Raw genomic sequence first — 17,544 nt, forward strand, 5'->3', positions numbered from 1 at the left:
AAGAGGGAAGGCAGCCTTCCCAGGTCAGGTGGCCAGCCTCTTGGACCTGCTTGTCCAACTCAGGGATGGTTGCTTGCTCAGTGCCTCCCTGGCCCCAAGGGCCTCAGAGATTCTAGGTCAAGGAGAAAAGCTACTGAATGAAGATTCTTATGCTTACCAGGGCTATAGCCAGCAACTCCAGCCAGGGTGGAGGGTACCTAGGATTGGTTTGTCACTCAAGTGCCAGACCCTAGTGCTTAGATCCAGGTGCTTCAATGCGCACACACCCCAGCTCTGAGACACCCAGCGGGTGAAGAAGCTGCCCTGTGGCCTAGCTAGACAGAACAGGCTCCAAAGTCTGAGGCCCAGGTTCAAGTCCCACTGATCCATGTCCTCAGGGAGTGTGGTAGACCTCACCCTCCCACTCATGTGGTGGAGTGGACCTGGGGGAAAGGGCCTTTGGCCTGCTCTAAGGCACTCAACCAGATGCTCAGACTTCAGCTCCTGCATTTCCCCCACAGGGCTCCCCCACATCCCTCAGTGCCTCGTAAACCGAGGAAGGACTAAGAGTGCAAATGTGGGCTATTCTTACTCACAAAGCCCGAGTGTTGATGAGCTGGAAGGACCCAAGTCTTTTCCCTTCCCAGAGGACCTGCTACACCCCTCTGCTCACCTTCTCCCCCTGGAATCACCGTACCGCCCGAGGGATGGTGGTTTCTGTCGCCTGGATGGGGCCGTTGCAGCATCTTTCTATGTGTCAGTGTTACTGGCGCCTGCCAGGTTCCACAGCTAATGCCAAATTAAATGTCAGCTGCTCTGAGGATGGTTGGCTGCCTCCCCTGAAGGAGCTAAGGGAGTCGCACAGCTGAGTCTTACGCCAGACTCTGAATCTGTGCGCACTTACACCTGGTGTCTGTTAGCAACGGGGCTGCCTTCTGAGAGCCGGCTTGTGAGTGCGTCCATGCATGCTGCCCACACTCCGTCTCAGCCCTCTTGTCTCCAGCTCTGCAAATTCCTGCCCTGTCACTCATTAGCTATGTGAGTCCCCGAACCTCTGATTCCTGGTGTCCACATCTGTAATGCGGTGATGCGTAGAGCCTGGCTGGAGAGGTCACAAGGACATAAGATGCGGGGGTGCACATAGCAGCACACAGCACGGCCCCAAGGCTCTCACGTACCGTGTAGCACTGACAGTCATGATGTGAGGGCCCTGTGTGCCTGGAGTGTCCTGAAGGCGTGAGACTCACAGCACACTCCAGTGTGAGAGCGAGATCGGGGTGCACCTGTCAGGCGCTGACTGCCCTGTGTCTTTGGTTTCCAGTTCAGGACCTCAAGGGACTTGGCTATGAGAAGGGGAAGCCTGTGGGTCTAGTGGGCGTCACAGAGCTGTCGGACGCCCAGAAGAAGCAGCTGAAAGAGCAGCAGGAGGTAAGACTGACTGTGGGGACAAGGGGACAGGTATGGTCGGTCCCCAAAGAGTGTCATCCTCTACCCTCAGGTGCAGTGGTCACAGGGGTTCATGTGCTCGCCAAGCTCCTGCATTCAGGTGGAACCCATGGCCAGTGGGGAGGCTGCCAGGCAGGCATGTCCCCCTGCCCCAGTAGGTGGCATGCCACCCCCCCTGCATTTGAATGGCCTCTCAGGCTGCCTGGGAGACTGTTGACCCTTGAGGCAGCCCCGGTGGTCTGTGATCCCTGGCCTCAGCTTTGTGGCTGCTTCTCGCTGCGCTCCAGGGCTGGTCCCTATGGGATAGTCTCCATTGATGTTCTCTGTCCACAGTCCTCTTGTGTCTAGCGCAAGACTGTCCTGGTCAGCACAGGGCTCCCTGAGGGACTTGAGGCCACCCGGTTGGCGTTGGGCAGTGTCGGTGTTGGCTCCCCTGAGGAGCTGCAGGCACCTGCCTGTCAGTGCCTGGGGTCAGCTCACTCTGACCCCTCCTCCAGGCCCACAGCCCCGTCACATCACCCTTGACTCTTCCAGGGGTCAGGGCCCTGGGTCACCCTCATTCAGTGGCCAAGAGGTCCTCCGTGCTCCACACCGGGATTTAGAGAACCCAGGGCAGTACTCAGTACTTGCCTGAATCCTTGCTCCAGCCCTGCCCAAGGGGTTCAGATGAGCCAGGTTCTGGCGGGGGCACGCCCTGCACTGGAGGTGGGGAGCGGGGGCGGGGGCTCTGGCAGGCCACTGCGCAGTTCCCTGGCTCACTGGTGAGTGTGCCCTGCAGATGCAGCAGATGTACGACATGATCATGCAGCACAAGCGGGCCATGCAGGACATGCAGCTGCTGTGGGAAAAGGCAGTGCAGCAGCACCAGCACGGCTACGACAGCGATGAGGAGGTGGACAGCGAGCTGGGCACCTGGGAGCACCAACTGCGGCGCATGGAGATGGACAAGACCAGGGGTGCGTGGCACAGCGGGGCGGGCTGGGCTGGGTGTGGCCCCCCTCACCTGCCCTGGAAGGTTACCTGGAGGTGTCCCACGTGGTCTTGAGCTGCCGTCCTGGTTCAGCCCCCTGCCTGCCCCTTGTGGCTGTGAGGCCTGGAGTAAGAGGCTCAGTCTTTCTGGGTCCTAGTTTTCTCCGTGGTGAAAGGAGCGGTCCTGTCATCGTTAGGGTGGAGAGCCACACAGGGTTCACTGAATGCTGGGCTGCCTGGCCGAGGCTCGGGCTGGGGTCATGGCCCAGCCGCCTCCTTCCCCGGCTCCCACTGAGTCTCATACCTTTGCCTGGGAGCCACCAGGCCCACTCCCCTCCTTCCTGCTTCTCCCTCTTCTCACCTTTGTGCTTCTCTGAGCAGAATGGGCCGAGCAACTGACAAAGATGGGCCGGGGCAAGCACTTCATCGGAGACTTCCTGCCTCCAGACGAGCTGGAGAAGTTTATGGAGACCTTCAAGGCCCTGAAGGTGAGCCAGGAGGGGCCCCCGGCTCCAGCCTCTGCTACGTGCCAGTCCCTCCTATAGCCGCCTCACCCTGCAGGCGCCCAAAGTAGCCTAGCTACCCTCGATCACAGCGGGAGCCAGGCTCTCTCGCTGTGGGAGGCATCTGTTAATGACAGGCGCTGTCTGTGTAGGGAATTAGCAAACAGCAGCTCAGCTGCCGCCTCAGAAACATTTCCTGGGGCTGCGGGGTAAATTCTGCTTCCAGTGGAGCCAATTAAGTGCAGTTTACAGGCAAAGTGTTTCTCCGGCAAAAGTCCCCACGGACTGGCCTCTCCAGAACCAGAGCTTAACATTCTGCCTCTGCTGCTGTTGGGCTCCTGAGGGGAGAGGGCTGACACGGCACGTCCCCCATTATCTTTTTGAGGTTTTTTTATAAAACTGTTCAGGGCCTGATAGCCTCATCAGCAAGGTGCTAACCTCGCTGTCCATCTTTTATTAGGACCTTGTACAACAAATTGCTCTCAGGACATGAACACAGGGCTTCTCTTTGCCAATGAACCATTGCTTTATCTCAGGTGGATAAGGCCTGTGTAACTCTTTCTCTTGCCCTTTTGACTTGGCCACCAGGGAGCTTGGTGCACAGTGTGGCGCTAAGGCCCAGGGGACCCTGAGAAGCAGGAGGAGCTTGATCTGTTATCAACAAGTCTGATCTGGTGAGAGGGAGGCAGATGGGCCACTGGTCCCAGCACTGATTGAAACCAAAGGCAGAAGGTTGGATTTGGGGGCCACCACAGCCCCAGCCCTGTTAGGTGACAGCTGCCTCTTCACCTTGTAGGAGGGCCGCGAGCCTGACTACTCGGAGTACAAGGAGTTCAAGCTGACTGTGGAGAACATTGGCTACCAGATGCTGATGAAGATGGGCTGGAAAGAGGGCGAAGGGCTGGGTTCGGAAGGCCAGGGTATCAAGAACCCGGTGAACAAGTGAGTGTGGCCCTGTTGGAGGGCGTGACCATGAACTCAGGGTCCGTGGCTCCCCCACCACCTCCCCATTCCCACCCCTTTATGTCATCACTTTTCCCTTGTGGCAAAATGATCACAGTACCCCACTGCACACCCCTGTCAGGCACAAACCTGCAGTGCAGGAGGCTGTATGGGCTGGGTCCTCCCCAGTCCCAGGGCCTCCTTCTGTCCCCTCTTGAGTATCTCCAGGCCAGGTGGGGTGGGTGTGGGTACAGATGGGTCAGGCCCTGTCGGCCTTGTGAAGGGCCTCGTTAGAATTCCCCATGAGTGCGAAACCAGTCCCAGAGATGGGCAGGAGCTCTCTCAGGTGTGACCCTGGCCCCGAGTGCCCCCTTCGAGGCTGTCCTTGAGTAACCATCCTAATATCCCAAGAGCTACGACAGCCTCCACTGTGGGCTCCTCCTTCCTGTGTGGGACCCGGGGGCCTGGGCCCCCCCGGGGTCTCCCCCTCCTTCACCATTCAGGTTCAGGCTTCTCTCTGTGCAGATACGTCCCAGCCCAGCCCTGCTCGGCCCCCCTGCCCAGAGTTCTGGCCCCAGGCCCCTTCTAACTGACACTGGCCCAGTCCCCTGCTCACATCATCTCCTCCCTGTAGGGGCACCACCACAGTGGACGGTGCCGGCTTCGGCATTGACCGCCCAGCCGAACTCTCCAAGGAGGACGACGAGTACGAGGCCTTCCGCAAGAGGATGATGCTGGCCTACCGCTTCCGGCCCAACCCCCTGGTGCGCATGCCCGGCTGGGCTGCCTTTGCTCAGTTGACAGGAGAGGGTGGTGGTAGGAAGAGAAGGTTCCCTTCCTTCCCCAGTCCAGCCAGGCTGGGTCTCACCAGCAAGCCCCCACCTGTCCCCCAAGCCTGCCCTGCCACCTCAAGGGTGCGAGCTCAGCTGCCCCCGGAAGGTTCCGGACAGGAGGAACTGCTGTCTTTAGCGCTAATCCCCTCCTCCTGTTTTGCCTTCCGCAGAACAACCCTAGACGGCCTTACTACTGAGTGTTCTGGAAATACATACTTTCTGAATGACCAACCGTCCCTGGACTGTGGAATGTTCCGGCCTGCATTTCTGCCCACCCCTCCTGTTGTCACAAGTGCCGTGCCGTGTAATAAAGTCCCAGTGCTCATCCACCGCAGATGCCTGGTCCTGTTGCAGGAAGCCCCTCCTGTTAGCAGCGGGACCAGGCTGGGCACGGAGTACAAGATGCTGTCTCGGGGCTCTCCTTCTTGGCCTGTGGAGTCTCCATCCCTGCTCAGCTTGGGTTGCACTGGAGGGGAGGAAGGAAGAAAGCTGTTCTCAGCATAATAAAGCTGGAAGGCCAGGTGCAGTGTCACACGCCTGTAATCCCAGCACTTTGGGAGGCCGAGGCGGGCGGATCACCGGAGGTCAGGAGTTCGAGACCCGCCTGGTCAACATGGTGAAACCCTGTCTCTACTAAAAATACAAAATTAGCTGGGCATGGTGGTGCACACCTGTAGTCTCAGCTACTCAGGAGGCTGGGGCAGGAGAATTGCTTGAACCTGGGAGGCAGTTGCAGTGAGCCGAGATTGCACCACTGCACTCCAGCCTGGGCGAGAGAGCAAGACTCTGTCTCAAATAATAATAATAATAATAATAATAGCTGGAGACCTGGCCACTCCTGGGCTAAAGGAATGTCAGGAACTTCCCAGCCTAGCACTGCTGCAAGGGGAGGTTGGGGAGGGGTCTCCAGGCAGGGCCCCGCCTTCCCTCAGACCTACAGGGCAGGTGGCTTCTGGGCACGTCTGTGTGCTCTCCTGGCAGATGGTGCTGGCAGGGCCCAGCACACAGGTGATGGCTGTGGCCCTTCAGGTCCCACCAGTGTTGTAGGCACACGAGTCCCTGGGGCTTGTGTCATTAGAGGACAGCCGTGTGGATGGATGTGCCATGCCAACATGTCAGACAGTTCCTGAAAGGAAGGGCCTCAGAGCCAGAGTTTTGGAGGCAGGAGGGTAGTCCCCTGGGCCACAGTGTGTGCCAAGACCTCCACATCTGCCCCAGGGCCAGAGCCCCACATTTGTGCCTGAGTCACCCTAGGATCTTGTTAAGCTGCAGCTGCTGAGTTAGCTGGTTGGGCAGGGCCCTGAGAATCTGCATTTCCATCTGCCTCCCCCCGATCCCCCCACACACACACCCAGTGGGTGCTGCCCAGCTCCTGCGGGCAACAGGGGCTCCCTATTCACATGCTTGGTGTGGAGTCGGGCTCCTGGGCCAGCCTGTGTTCACACAGCCATTCAGCAAACACAGCAAACACTGGGTTTTTGTTGTGTTTGTGTGGGGACCAGGTGGACAAGATCTGCCCCAGTCAGCCAGGCTGCTGGGGACGAGGTCTGAGGCTACTACTGAGGAACCAGGGAGCCGTGGTGGGGCAGCCTGCAGAGTGTCTCACTGGGGTCTGAGACCAGGGAGGTGCCAGAGGCAGTGGCAGAACCAAGGCTGGGGTGACATGCCACCCTTTGTCCCCTCCTGATGCTGTGGTTGAGGCAGAGCAAGGAGTAACATTGGTGGGCTTGGCCTGGGTGCCCATACATGGGGGCTGCCCAGAAGGCAGTGGGCCAGGACCCTGAGCATAGCAGGGTAGCTCTCTGCAGCCAGTGGTTCAGGAGACGGGGAATCCTGGGGCTTGGTCCCAGGCATTCAGCTGTCCAAGTCACTTCTCAGTTCTCAGCGACATGGAGGCTCACCAGGCTCAGGACATGGACTTTACCCCCTGGCAGGGGATGAGGCCTCCAAATGCTATGTGTGTGTGCAGGTGCATCCTGTACACGGGACAAGGCCAGGCCCCTAGGCTGAGCCAGGTACAGACACCCTGACCCTGTGTGGAGAAGATGGGGTGGGGGTGGCAGGCAGGGCTGCCTGGAGGAGGGGTTGCTGGGACACGCTTACAAGAAGGCTCATTTTGCAGACAGAAAGCAGGCCTCGGGGGTGTTGACTGTGCTAAAGTTGGGGAAAGTCCAGGGGAACCTGAACACCACCCATGGGCAGTGGGCACCTGGGGAAGGAGGCTGAGTCAGACTTGTGGCCAGAAGACTCTCTTGTGGCACAGTTGAGAAAGACCTGTGACCCAGTTGGCATCACGCTAAGGGGCTGCATGCAGAAGGAGCCTGAGGTAGGGGTAGGGGTTAGAATTTGTGCCAGCTGCAGACTGGGCTCCCGTGGGGTAGGTGTCAGGTGGGCATGGTTCACCTTGCTGTCTGCAGCATCCACAAGTACTCCACATGGGCCAGAGGGTGGTTGGAGGGGTGACAAAGACAGATGGTCTCCTCCTTATTCTCCCCGACAACACTGCGGCCCCCTCCCAGCTGTTCAAAACCTCCCACAGCCTCTCACAGCTGTCTGGCTTCTCATCACACCCCAGCAGAACCGACCTCCTTTCCGCTGCTCATTTCCAAGCCTAAGCCATTTTCCTCCCTGCCAGGAACACGCTTCCCAAACTCTTCACCAAACTGGCTCCATCCCAATATTCTAATTTCAGCCCCCAGCCCCTAGAACCCCTTCCTTCTACCCTCTCCCCCACATGAAGAACCTTCAACCCGGGACTAGCCTGCAAAGGGACAGCCCCGGAGTCAGAGCCTCACACTAAGACCCCTCGCGGTGGCTCACGCCTATAATCGCAGCTCTTTGGGAGGCTGAGGTGGGAGGATCTCTTGAGCACAGGAGTTTGAAACCAGCCTAGGCAACAAATCGAGACCCCTGTCTTTACAAAAAATAATTAGCTGCACGTGGTGGTGCATACCTGTAGTCCCAGCTACTTGGGAAGCTGAGGTGGGAGGATCACTTGAGGCTGGGAGTTCAAGGCGGGCCACTGCACTCCAGTTTGGGCGACAGAGTGAGGCTTCCTTTCAAAAAAAAAAAAACTTCACACCTGCCTGGAAACACGTTTACATTTGTGGTGGCTACTGTGTGAAAACTCAAATCTAAGCCCACTGAAAGGCATTTTGCGCCCAAGAGCTGGAGGTTGCTCTATCAGCGCGCACAGGCAATGCCCACTTGATCTTTGGGTGGGGAATGCAGGGGTTTAGAAGGGCAGAGTCCAGGAGAACGAATTTCCTTAGAACGAAGTTGTGGGGCAGGGGAAAGAGCGGGCATGCCAGGACCTCCAGGGCGTACCCCTTGGCCTAAGAGCAGAAACATCCCGAGGTGTTGTGTCCCAGCCTTTGACAGAGGGAAACTGAGGCTGAGCAGCGGGATGGGTGTCGATGGTGAGGGGCGAAGGGGCGGGGCAGCTGCCAGGGGGAGGGCCGGGGAGGGGCCTTGGAGGCTCCCTGGGAACACGCAGGGCGGGTCACGGCCGCCTGCCCAGGGTGCAGCGGGGGGCGACCTTTGTGCGGGGCGGGTCCCTGGCAGCCCCGGCCGGGACGCGCCGCCTACGAGGAGCCGAGCACCCTGGAGAACGCCCGGGGCTGAGCCGGGGTCCAGCCGCCGCCGCTATGGACATCCCGCCGCTGGCCGGCAAGATCGCGGCGCTGTCGCTGAGCGCCCTCCCGGTGTCCTACGCGCTCAACCATGTCTCGGCGCTCTCGCAGTGCGTGCGGGGAGGGGCTGGGGCGGCCTTCGGGGACAGTGGGGGTGGGCGGCGGCTGGGAGGAACGGAGGTGGGCTGGAGGGAGGATGCGCCGTCCGCGGACCTGGCTCCTGCGAGCCCTGTGCCCCAGCTCAGCTCCGACCCGGCAGGATTGGGCCTGGGCCAGAAGAACGCCCCCGTCTAACCGGAAGTCCCCTTTCCGCCGTGCTGGAGGCTGGGGTGTGGCCGCTCCTGGGATGTTTGGGGCCTGGGGAGAAGGAATGATGAGGAGAGTCCCCACAAGCCAGAGCTTTGGAGGTTTCTGGGGTTTTCCCAGGGATGCGCCCTGCGCAGGCTCCAAAGTCGCCAAGGGTAAAAGTATTGTCCCAGATAAGGCCCCGCGTACCTGGCTCCTGCTGACACACACACACACACACACACACACACACACACACACACACACACCCTGCTCCGTTGCCTGTCTCAGGCCTGTGACTTTCCTCTTGTTCAGGACTGGCTAACCCTGTGCCTAGACTCAGTTTCCCCTACTGGTTCCTGGTCCTGGTCCCTGTCTCCTAACCCTAGATCCTAGCCCTGTGGGTCCAGCCACCGAATAGCGGGCATCTGCAAGCCCCTCGCACTTCTAAACCCAGCTCAACCCAAGCCATAGGGTGGAGAGAGTCTTAACCATGGGCCTGCTCCCTGGGTGGGAATACCCATCTCCATCTCCTGGGATCCTGGGTAAGCCTCAGTTCCCTGATTAGTGTCATGGGCACAATCCTAGATCTCATCTCATAGTTACGGTTAAGGATTACAAACTGTGTACAAAGATTTGTCCTGGTCTCATCTGAGTACTATAATGTCATCGTTAGATGGGGTCAGGATGGAGATCTTGGGTTCTGAGGGGATCGTGAGAAAACAGGGGCCTGGAGAGTGTTGGACAGTCTTGCTGTGTGACCCTGGACAACTGGACAGTAATCCCATCCTCTCTAGGCCTGGATTTGCCCACCTGGGTTGAAGCCTGCCCAGAGACCTGGCTTCTGTTATCTATGCAACTGGTCGACCTGTCTTATCAGGTTTGGGGGGCAGATCAGAGCAGGGGTAAGGTGGAGTTAATAGAGGCATTTGGACTTTAGCTGGGAGGAGCTGGGAGTGTCAGACAGTGAAGTCTACAGAACTGAGCACTTGAGACCCTGTGGCTTGGGAGCTGGGCCTGGCCACAGAGGGACTTGACGTTGCCAAATGACTGAACAGACTGAGTTAAACACATAACAAGTGATGGGATAAATGGTAAAGTCAGAAGGGGCAGACCAGGCGTGGTGGCTCACGCCTGTAATCCTAGCATTTTGGGAGGCCGAGATGGGCAAATCACCTGAGGTCAGGAGTTCGAGACCAGCCTGGCCAACATGGTAAAACCCCGTCTCTATTAAAAATACAAAAATTAGCAGGGCGTGGTGGTGGACACCAGTAATCCCAGCTACTTGGGAGGCTGAGGCAGGAGAATCGCTTGAACCCAGGAGGCAGAGGTTGCAGTGAGCTGAGATCACACCACTTCACTCCAGCCTGCGTGTCAGAGCTCCATCTCAAAAAAAAAAAAAAAGAAATAAAGAAAAGAAGGGGCTGATTAATGTCCCCTCTGTAGCTAGCTCAAGTTAAACAGTGATCCTTTCTGGGGAGTCAGGGAGGGCTTCATGGAGGAAGAACAATGTGGATGGGCCGTGAAGGATGAGTAGGAGTTTGCCAAGTGGAAAAGGCTTCTGGAAGCAGTTTCCAGAAGGAAGAAACAGCCTGGGCAAGGGCCTGGCACAGGGTGAGAGCAGTTTCAGGGAACAGCATTGATGGATGAACAGACACTTTAGCCTTTTCCCCTGGGGCTTCTAGGAGTCTGCCCCTTCCCCCACCAGGGAGAGTGGGGCAATGCCTCAGCACTGGGCCTGGCGTCCCTGACTTGGTTTCCCTCTCCACAGCCCCCTGTGGGTGGCATTGATGAGCGCCCTAATCCTGGGTCTGCTCTTCGTGGCAGTCTACAGCTTGTCCCATGGCGAAATCTCCTATGACCCACTTTATGCTGGTGAGTCAGTGGGAAGCTGTGGGGAAGAAGACTGTCCAGGCAAGGGCCTCCACCCTCAGACTTAGGGGCCATCGAAGGTCCTCCTCCATCAGACTGGGGGCCTTTAAGAGCTCCCATCAGACTGGAGACCTCAAAGAGATTTGAACAATCCCATTAAACTGGGGAACTTCAAAGAGCCTCCCCCTTGAGACCTGGGGCTCCTGAGAATAGGGACTGCATCTCCCCCATCAGATTGGAAGCTCCTGAAAAAGAGTGTACTGCCTCATCACTATGAGATCTCCTGAGGGCGGGGACGGTTCCTCTCCCATGAGACTGGGGACTCCCAAAGGCAGGCACTGGGCCTCCCAATCAAACCAGGGACTTCTGAGGGCCAGGCTGGGTCTCCTCCATCAGACATGCAGAATGAGGCGGGACAGTGGTCATGCAACCTTTGGGGTTGGGGCAGGGACTGGGCCTGGAGTCCTTGCCTGAAATAATCTCATCCCTGACCTTAACTTCAAGCCCTGCCCACACTGAGCCCTAGCCCCACCCATGTGTGTCCCCTCCCACACCTGACCTGGCCGCCTACTCACTGCAGTCTTCGCCGTCTTCGCCTTCACCTCGGTTGTGGACCTCATCATCGCTCTTCAAGAAGACGGCTATGTGGTGGGCTTCATGGATTTCTACACCAAGGAGGTACTTGGGGGACGGCCAGGGATCCCCCTGCCCCACTGCCCGTCTGAGCCTCCCTCCTGCCCCCACAGGGAGAGCCATACCTGCGCACAGCACACGGAGTCTTCATTTGCTACTGGGATGGCACCGTTCACTACCTCCTCTACCTGGCCATGGCCAGCGCCATCTGCAGAAGGTGCAGGAGCCAGGGAGAGGGTGGCCCCTGACCCTGGGAGAGAAGTTTCATCCTCAGATGGGGCCCCAGGGCAGGGTGGAGCCAGAAGTGTCTGTAGGAGAAATCAGGATGCTCCTCTAGGGCTCCAGCCAGGGGTGGCCGGGAGAAGGTTCCAGGAAACATTTCAGGTGTAGATGGTGGCGTGGCATTGCTTATATCCACCCTGTGTCTGGGCAGTCACTTCTTTTCTTGGACAGAGGGTCTCACTGTTCATTCCCCTGTTCAACTCCCTGTTGTCCCTTCCATCTTGGGCAAAACTGAAAGGCACCCAGAGCTGGGAAGCCCATGGTGGTCTCTGGGCCCTGGCCGGGGCTCTGAGATTATGGAGTGACTACCTGCTGGTCACCCCTCCATCCCCTGCCCAGGAAGAGATACCGGAACTTTGGACTGTACTGGCTGGGTTCCTTCGCCATGAGCATCCTGGTGTTCCTTACAGGAAACATTCTTGGTAAGGACAAGGCTTCGGGAAATCTGGTCTCTCTTGGGCTAGGTCCCTGCCCTGCACCTAGAAGCACCCCCATTGGATCCTCCACCCCTTGCCTGATGTCTGCAGAGGTCCCACCTCCCTCTTTGCGTGTCCACAGCCTCAGTCAGCAGCCCACCCCTTTCTGGTCCCCATTTCCTCTTGAAAGGTGGGGGAATCCAAAACTCTGCTTCCTCCCCAGGCAGTGGTTCCCAGTCCCAGGGGTTTGACCCAGAATGCTCTTGACACAGGAAGGGAATTTTAGGATGAATCCTAGGGACAGGGTGAAAGCTTCAGGAGTGGGGCTTGGGAGGTAGAGCAATGAAGGCAATCCGGGAGGCTGGCATGGCAAAACCTCAGCAGAGGGAACACCCAAGGTGGATTCATAGGAAGCAAAGAACCCACTGGAAGGTAGGATCCATATTCAGAAGGTAAATTGAGGCAGGCTAGGCTGAGGAGCATGGACATCATCCTGTGGGCACTAGGGAACCATGGAGGGTGGTGGAGCTTGAATGAGGATGGTATTTCTTTTTTTTTTTTTTTTTTTTTTTGAGACGGAGTCTCGCTCAGTCACCCAAGCTGGAGTGCAGTGGCGCCATCTCGGCTCACTGCAAGCTTCGCCTCCCGGGTTCACGCCATTCTCCTCGCCCAGCTAATTTTTGTTTTGCATTTTTAGTAGAGACGGGGTTTCACTGTGTTAGCCAGGATAGTCTCGATCTCCTGACATCGTGATCTGCCTGCCTCGGCCTCCCAAAGTGCTGGGATTACAGGCGTGAGCCACCGCGCCCAGCCAAGGTGGTATTTCTGAATCGAGATGTCCAGCCAGAGAGACCGGGTGCGCTGGCTCACACCTGTAATCCTTATGTTGCTCACGCTGGTCTCAAACTCCTTGGCTCAAGCGATCCGCCTGCTTCATTAATCACTTAAGCCAAGGAGATCAAGACCGGCCTGGGCAGCATGGTGAAACCCTGCCTATACTAAAAATACAAAAATTAGCCAGGCATAATGGCATGTGCCTGTAATCCCAGCTACTTAGGAGGCTGAGACAGGAGAATTGCTTGAACCTGGGAAGCGGAGGTTGCAATGAGCCAAGATTGCGCCACTGCACTCCAGCCTGGGTGACAGAGCAAGACTCTGTCTCAGAACAAACAAACAAACAGACATCCAGCAGGGTTCTGGCATGGCTGACGCCCTCTCTCCTGCACCATGGCAGGCAAATACAGCTCCGAGATCAGGCCTGCCTTCTTCCTCACCATCCCCTACCTGCTGGTGCCATGCTGGGCTGGCGTGAGGGTCTTCAGCCAGCCCCGGGCGCCAACCTGCTGCACCGCCAACACGGTGAGTGCCTTGCCCCTCTTAGGCTTTGTCCCAGCGTGCCTGAACTTTCCCCGTGTGAGTTGCTTTTGGTCAAAGACTTAGTTTCCGTGGAAGGATTTCCTTTGTCATAAGGAAGAAGCAAGGGCTGGGTGCGATGGCTCATGCCTGTAATCCCAACATTTTGGGAGGCCAAGGCTTGAGGATCACTTGAGCCCAGGAGTTGGAGACCAGCCTGGGCAATACAGCCAGACCCTGACTCTACAAAAAGTTAAAAAATTAGCCAGATGTGGTGGTGCATGCCTGTGGTCCTAGCTACTTGGGAGGCTGAGGTAGGAGGATCACTTGAGCCCGGGAGATTGAGGCTGCAGTGAGCTGAGATTGTGCCACTTCACTCAAGCCTGGGCAACAGAAAGAAACCCTGTCTCAGAAAAAAAAAAAAAAAAAAAAAAAAAAAAGGAAGGAAAGAAAGAAAGAAAAGAAAAGAAAGAAAGGAAGAAAAGAAAGAGAGGAGCCTTAGGAGCCTTTATATACCTTTTGAATACCTACTGAATACCTCTCATTGACTACCTCTCATGCTGTCTCTGTTTCTCTCCCCTGGGGCAGGTGCAGGAGGAACAAAGAAAGGGACTCCTGCAGCGTCCGGCTGACCTGGCCCTTGTCATATACCTCATCCTTGCTGGCTTCTTCACTCTGTTCCGGGGCCTGGTGAGTCCACACTAGTTAGTCTCTCCATCCCCTGCCTCCGGTCTCCCTTCCCTGACCCACCTCTCCCACGCTGCCCTTCTTCCTGTTTGATCATCCAAGGAAGTTCTTCATCAAGTCTAACCTGAGTGTTCCATGACAAAGCCCCATTTCTCCCAGCCCAATCTGAGCTGGGCTGGGAGAGGCCAGAGCAAGGGGTGTGGACCTGGAAGGGTGGGGGAAGTTTCCTGTGGGAGGGATGTCTGAGGGTTCTTGGTATGTCTGTCTGCTCCAGGTGGTGCTTGACTGCCCCACAGATTCCTGCTTTGTCTATATCTACCAGTATGAGCCATACCTGCGGGACCCTGTGGCCTATCCTAAGGTGCAGGTGAGAGGGGAGTGGGGAGAAGACCATACCCCTGCCTTGGGTAGGGATCCTCTGGGCCTCTTTGAAGCAGGTGCCAGAAGCACAACTCAAGCAGGCAGAAGGCCATATGGAATTTGCTGTCCTACCAAAAAAAGGACAGATGTGGTCTTCAGGTATGACTGGATCCAGGTGCTCGAGGTGCAGACTCTGGGCTCTTCTTTTCTTTTCTTTTCTTTTCTTTTCTTTTCTTTTCTTTTCTTTTCCTTTCTTTTCTTTTTGGGTTTTTTTGTTTTGTTTTGTTTTTGTTTGTGTGGTTTTGTTTTGTTTTGTTTTGTTTTGTTTTGTTTTTGAGACAGAGTTTTGCTCTTGTCGCCCAGGCTGGATTGCAATGGCGTGATCTCTGATCACTGCAACCTCCACCTCCTGGGCTCAAGTGATTCTCCTGCCTCAGCCTCCTAAGTAGCTGGGATTACAGGCGTGCGCCACCATCCTCGGCTAATTTTGTATTTTTAGTAGATACGGGGTTTCACCATGTTGGTCAGGCTGGTCTCGAATTCCTGACCTCAAGTGATCCACCCACCTCGGCCTCCCAAAGTGCTGGGATTACAGGCGTGAGCCACCGTGCCCGGCCTCTGGGCTCTGCTTTCTTTGCATGACTCTGGTCTCAGGCAGTCCCTCTATGGGGTAGCAGAGACAGCCTGTGGCAGCTCCAGGCTTCCATGCACCCCACTCAGCCACCCCAGAGCATTGTGAGCCCTTATTACCCCTGAGCTTAAGCACAAGTCTTAGGCAGGCTCAGATTGACCCAGCCTGAATCACTTGCCCATCCCTTACTGAGCGTCATGGACAGGGGGCTGGAATGCTCCAACTGGCCAGGCCAGAGTCGCATGCCACTTCCAGAGAAAGGTCGGTAGGTTTGGTGTATGTGTTCGGTGAGTGGTGGCAAGGATCTGCAAGGGAAATAGGGGAGCACTTTGCAGAGAGCCTGGGTGGGGTCTGAGGCCATCCAGATCCTTCCTCAGGGCCTCCACCTCGGGTAGCTGCTCATCTCACAGGCTGGTGTCCCTCTCCTCCCGCCCCTGCAGATGCTGATGTACATGTTTTATGTCCTGCCTTTCTGCGGCCTGGCTGCCTATGCTCTCACCTTCCCTGGTTGTTCCTGGCTGCCAGACTGGGCCTTGGTGTTTGCTGGAGCCATCGGCCAGGTGAGGTGGCGGGTGGGTGGTTGAGCAGACATGTGGGAGGGAATTTCTGTCTACTCATCAACGACTTTGGTGTCCTCCCTGAGCTCTGTAATGATGGGCCCCCAAGAGACCCCAGCCCCAGGCCCGGTATCCCAGGATTCCCTAGTCTAGGGGAGACAAAGCCAGATACAGACACTCCAAGCCCCATGAAAAGAGGGACAGGGGCTGTGAAGGATTCCAGAAGGGAAAGGTTTCCTAGAAGCAGGGGCATAGGAGCTGGGCTTTGATGTACGGGGATGAGTTCTCCAGACAGGGAAGGGCATTCCAGGAATGGGAGCAGCATAAGGAGAAGCACAGAGGGAGAGAGTGATTTAGCAGGACCATAACATGGGTAAAGGCAGAGATAAGAGAAATTGGCAGCTAGATGCTGAAGGCTCTGAAAACTCTGGGACTGGGGACTTGTACTGAGGGTGATGGGGAGTTTGAGGAGGTGTTTGAGCAGTGGGGGCCAGTCAGAGCTAGGAGCCTTTTTCTGGGTTCCTGATGAAAAGTGCTAAAGCCTGGGCCCCAGCCGGGGAAGTAGGGACCAGGAAAACGTCTAGAATCCACAGGATTTGTGCCAAGACCTCTGGGATGGGGAAGACTGGGAGGAGGATCTGGAGCCAGGTCAGAGAGAGATGGGGTGCAGGGCCCAGGAGATGGGGTTAGGCAAGTGGGGAGGGACTCACAGAGAAGTGGATGAGCACGGGGAAGGGGGGGACAGAGAGGACACATAAAGGTAGGAATCTTTACAGACAGAAGGCCGGGCGAGGTGGCTCACACCTGTAATCCCAGCACTTTGGGAGGCCGAGGTGGGAGGGCTACTTGAGCCCAGGAGTCTGAGACCAGCCTAGGCAACATGGCAAAACCTGTCTCTACAAAAAGTACAAAAATTAGCTGGGCATGGTAGCACATGCCTGCTGTCTTAGCTACTCGGGAGGCTGGGATGGGAGGATTGCTTGAGCCCAGGAGGTTGAGGCTGCAGTGAGTCATGGTCGTGCCACTCCACTCCAGCCTGGCCAACAGAGCAAGACCCTATCTCTAAATAGATAGATGGATAGATAGATAGATAGATAGATAGATAGATAGATAGATAGAGAGATAGATAGATAATTAGATAGAAAATTTAAAAATAAGCCAGGCATGGTGGCTCACGCCTGTAATCCTAGCTGGCACTTTGGGAGGCCAAGGTGGATGGATTGCCTGACCTCAGGAGTTTGAGACCAGCCTGGGCAACATGGCGAAACCCCATCTCTATTAAAAAATACAAAAAATTAACTGGGCGGAAAGGTGCACGCCTGTAGTACCAGCTACTCAGAGGAGGCTGATGCATGAGAATCGCTTGAACCCAGGAGGCAGCAGAGGTTGCAGTGAATGGAGATTGCACCAGTGCACTCCAGCATGGGCAAGAGAGTGAGACTCTGTCTCAAAAAAAAAAAAAAAAAAAAAAAAAAAAAAAAAATAGAGAGAGACGGATGGACTGGAGATAGGAAACAGGTAGATGAGCAGAGCCCAAGAGGTGAGGATGGGCATCCCCTGGATTCTGCCTGACTTACCTGGTGGGCCGTCGGTGATGCTGGCATTTCGGTTCCTTCCTGGCCCCTGACATCCATCTTTCCTGTTCGGCTACCAGGCACAGTTCTCGCACATGGGGGCTTCCATGCACCTGCGCACACCCTTCACCTACCGTGTGCCTGAGGACACCTGGGGCTGCTTCTTCGTGTGCAATCTGCTGTATGCACTGGGCCCCCACCTGCTGGCCTACCGTTGCCTTCAGTGGCCTGCATTCTTCCACCAGCCACCACCCTCCGGCCCCATAGCCCTCCACAAGAAGCAGCATTGAGAGGGCCATGGACTTAGGACCCAGGACTCTGTTTAAGCGCCCAGCCAGCCCTACCTGGGGAAGTGGGGGTCCGGTGTTTTAGAGACAGGAGGGACATCTCCAGGTGTCGTTAGTCCTGGCTATGGTGGTTTCAGTCCAGTGGGTGGGATGGAGACCAACGACCAAGTGTTCCTGCAAGGAGAGCCTCTCACAGCTGTCACCATGCTTCAACCCCTACACGGACGCTTCCACCCCTTCCAGAATTTACCCATCATCCCCCCATGGATCCTTTTAGTAAAAACCCTTTCAATTTCCAAAATA

The 17,544-nt window shown here is 56.5% G+C and overlaps 2 protein-coding genes across 5 annotated transcripts in view; both read left to right on the forward strand.

Annotated features, from left to right (window-relative positions):
• The window catches only part of SUGP1 (SURP and G-patch domain containing 1), a 42,074-nt gene extending 37,073 nt beyond the window's left edge, over positions 1 to 5,001 (forward strand). The window contains exons 9-14 of the mRNA XM_007995891.3: positions 1,301 to 1,407; positions 2,204 to 2,381; positions 2,776 to 2,882; positions 3,694 to 3,839; positions 4,474 to 4,603; positions 4,843 to 5,001. Coding sequence (XP_007994082.1) covers positions 1,301 to 1,407; positions 2,204 to 2,381; positions 2,776 to 2,882; positions 3,694 to 3,839; positions 4,474 to 4,603; positions 4,843 to 4,869 — 695 coding nt within the window. The 3' untranslated portion in view covers positions 4,870 to 5,001. The remainder of the gene's footprint in view (positions 1 to 1,300; positions 1,408 to 2,203; positions 2,382 to 2,775; positions 2,883 to 3,693; positions 3,840 to 4,473; positions 4,604 to 4,842) is intronic.
• Positions 5,002 to 8,158: 3,157 nt separating this feature from the next.
• Positions 8,159 to 17,544, forward strand: TM6SF2 (transmembrane 6 superfamily member 2). Of its 4 annotated transcripts, none has more exons than XM_007995883.3 (10): positions 8,159 to 8,414; positions 10,361 to 10,464; positions 11,042 to 11,139; positions 11,208 to 11,311; positions 11,716 to 11,798; positions 13,027 to 13,151; positions 13,734 to 13,835; positions 14,107 to 14,199; positions 15,264 to 15,383; positions 17,035 to 17,544. In XM_007995883.3, the coding sequence occupies exons 1-10, from the start codon at positions 8,320 to 8,322 to the stop codon at positions 17,242 to 17,244; spliced, it is 1,134 nt and encodes a 377-aa protein (XP_007994074.2). In that variant the 5' UTR covers positions 8,159 to 8,319; the 3' UTR covers positions 17,245 to 17,544. The 4 variants fall into 4 exon arrangements, with proteins under 4 accessions (XP_007994074.2, XP_007994075.2, XP_037848249.1 ...); XM_007995884.3 differs by having other exon boundaries at positions 11,042 to 11,109; XM_037992321.2 differs by lacking the exon at positions 10,361 to 10,464.

This window comes from Chlorocebus sabaeus, chromosome 6 (assembly GCF_047675955.1).
Source record: "Chlorocebus sabaeus isolate Y175 chromosome 6, mChlSab1.0.hap1, whole genome shotgun sequence".
NCBI classification, from domain to species: domain Eukaryota; kingdom Metazoa; phylum Chordata; class Mammalia; order Primates; family Cercopithecidae; genus Chlorocebus; species Chlorocebus sabaeus.

What these genes read in the sequence shown, in the direction of transcription:
- TM6SF2 (XM_007995883.3), top strand. Translation starts at nt 8,320, where the DNA reads ATGGACATCCCGCCGCTGGCCGGCAAGATCGCGGCGCTGTCGCTGAGC. An exon ending in TGGATTTCTACACCAAGGAG is followed by an intron (nt 11,140 to 11,207) that starts GTACTTGGGGGA and finishes CTGCCCCCACAG; the next exon opens with GGAGAGCCATACCTGCGCAC. An exon ending in GCCAGCGCCATCTGCAGAAG is followed by an intron (nt 11,312 to 11,715) that starts GTGCAGGAGCCA and finishes TCCCCTGCCCAG; the next exon opens with GAAGAGATACCGGAACTTTG.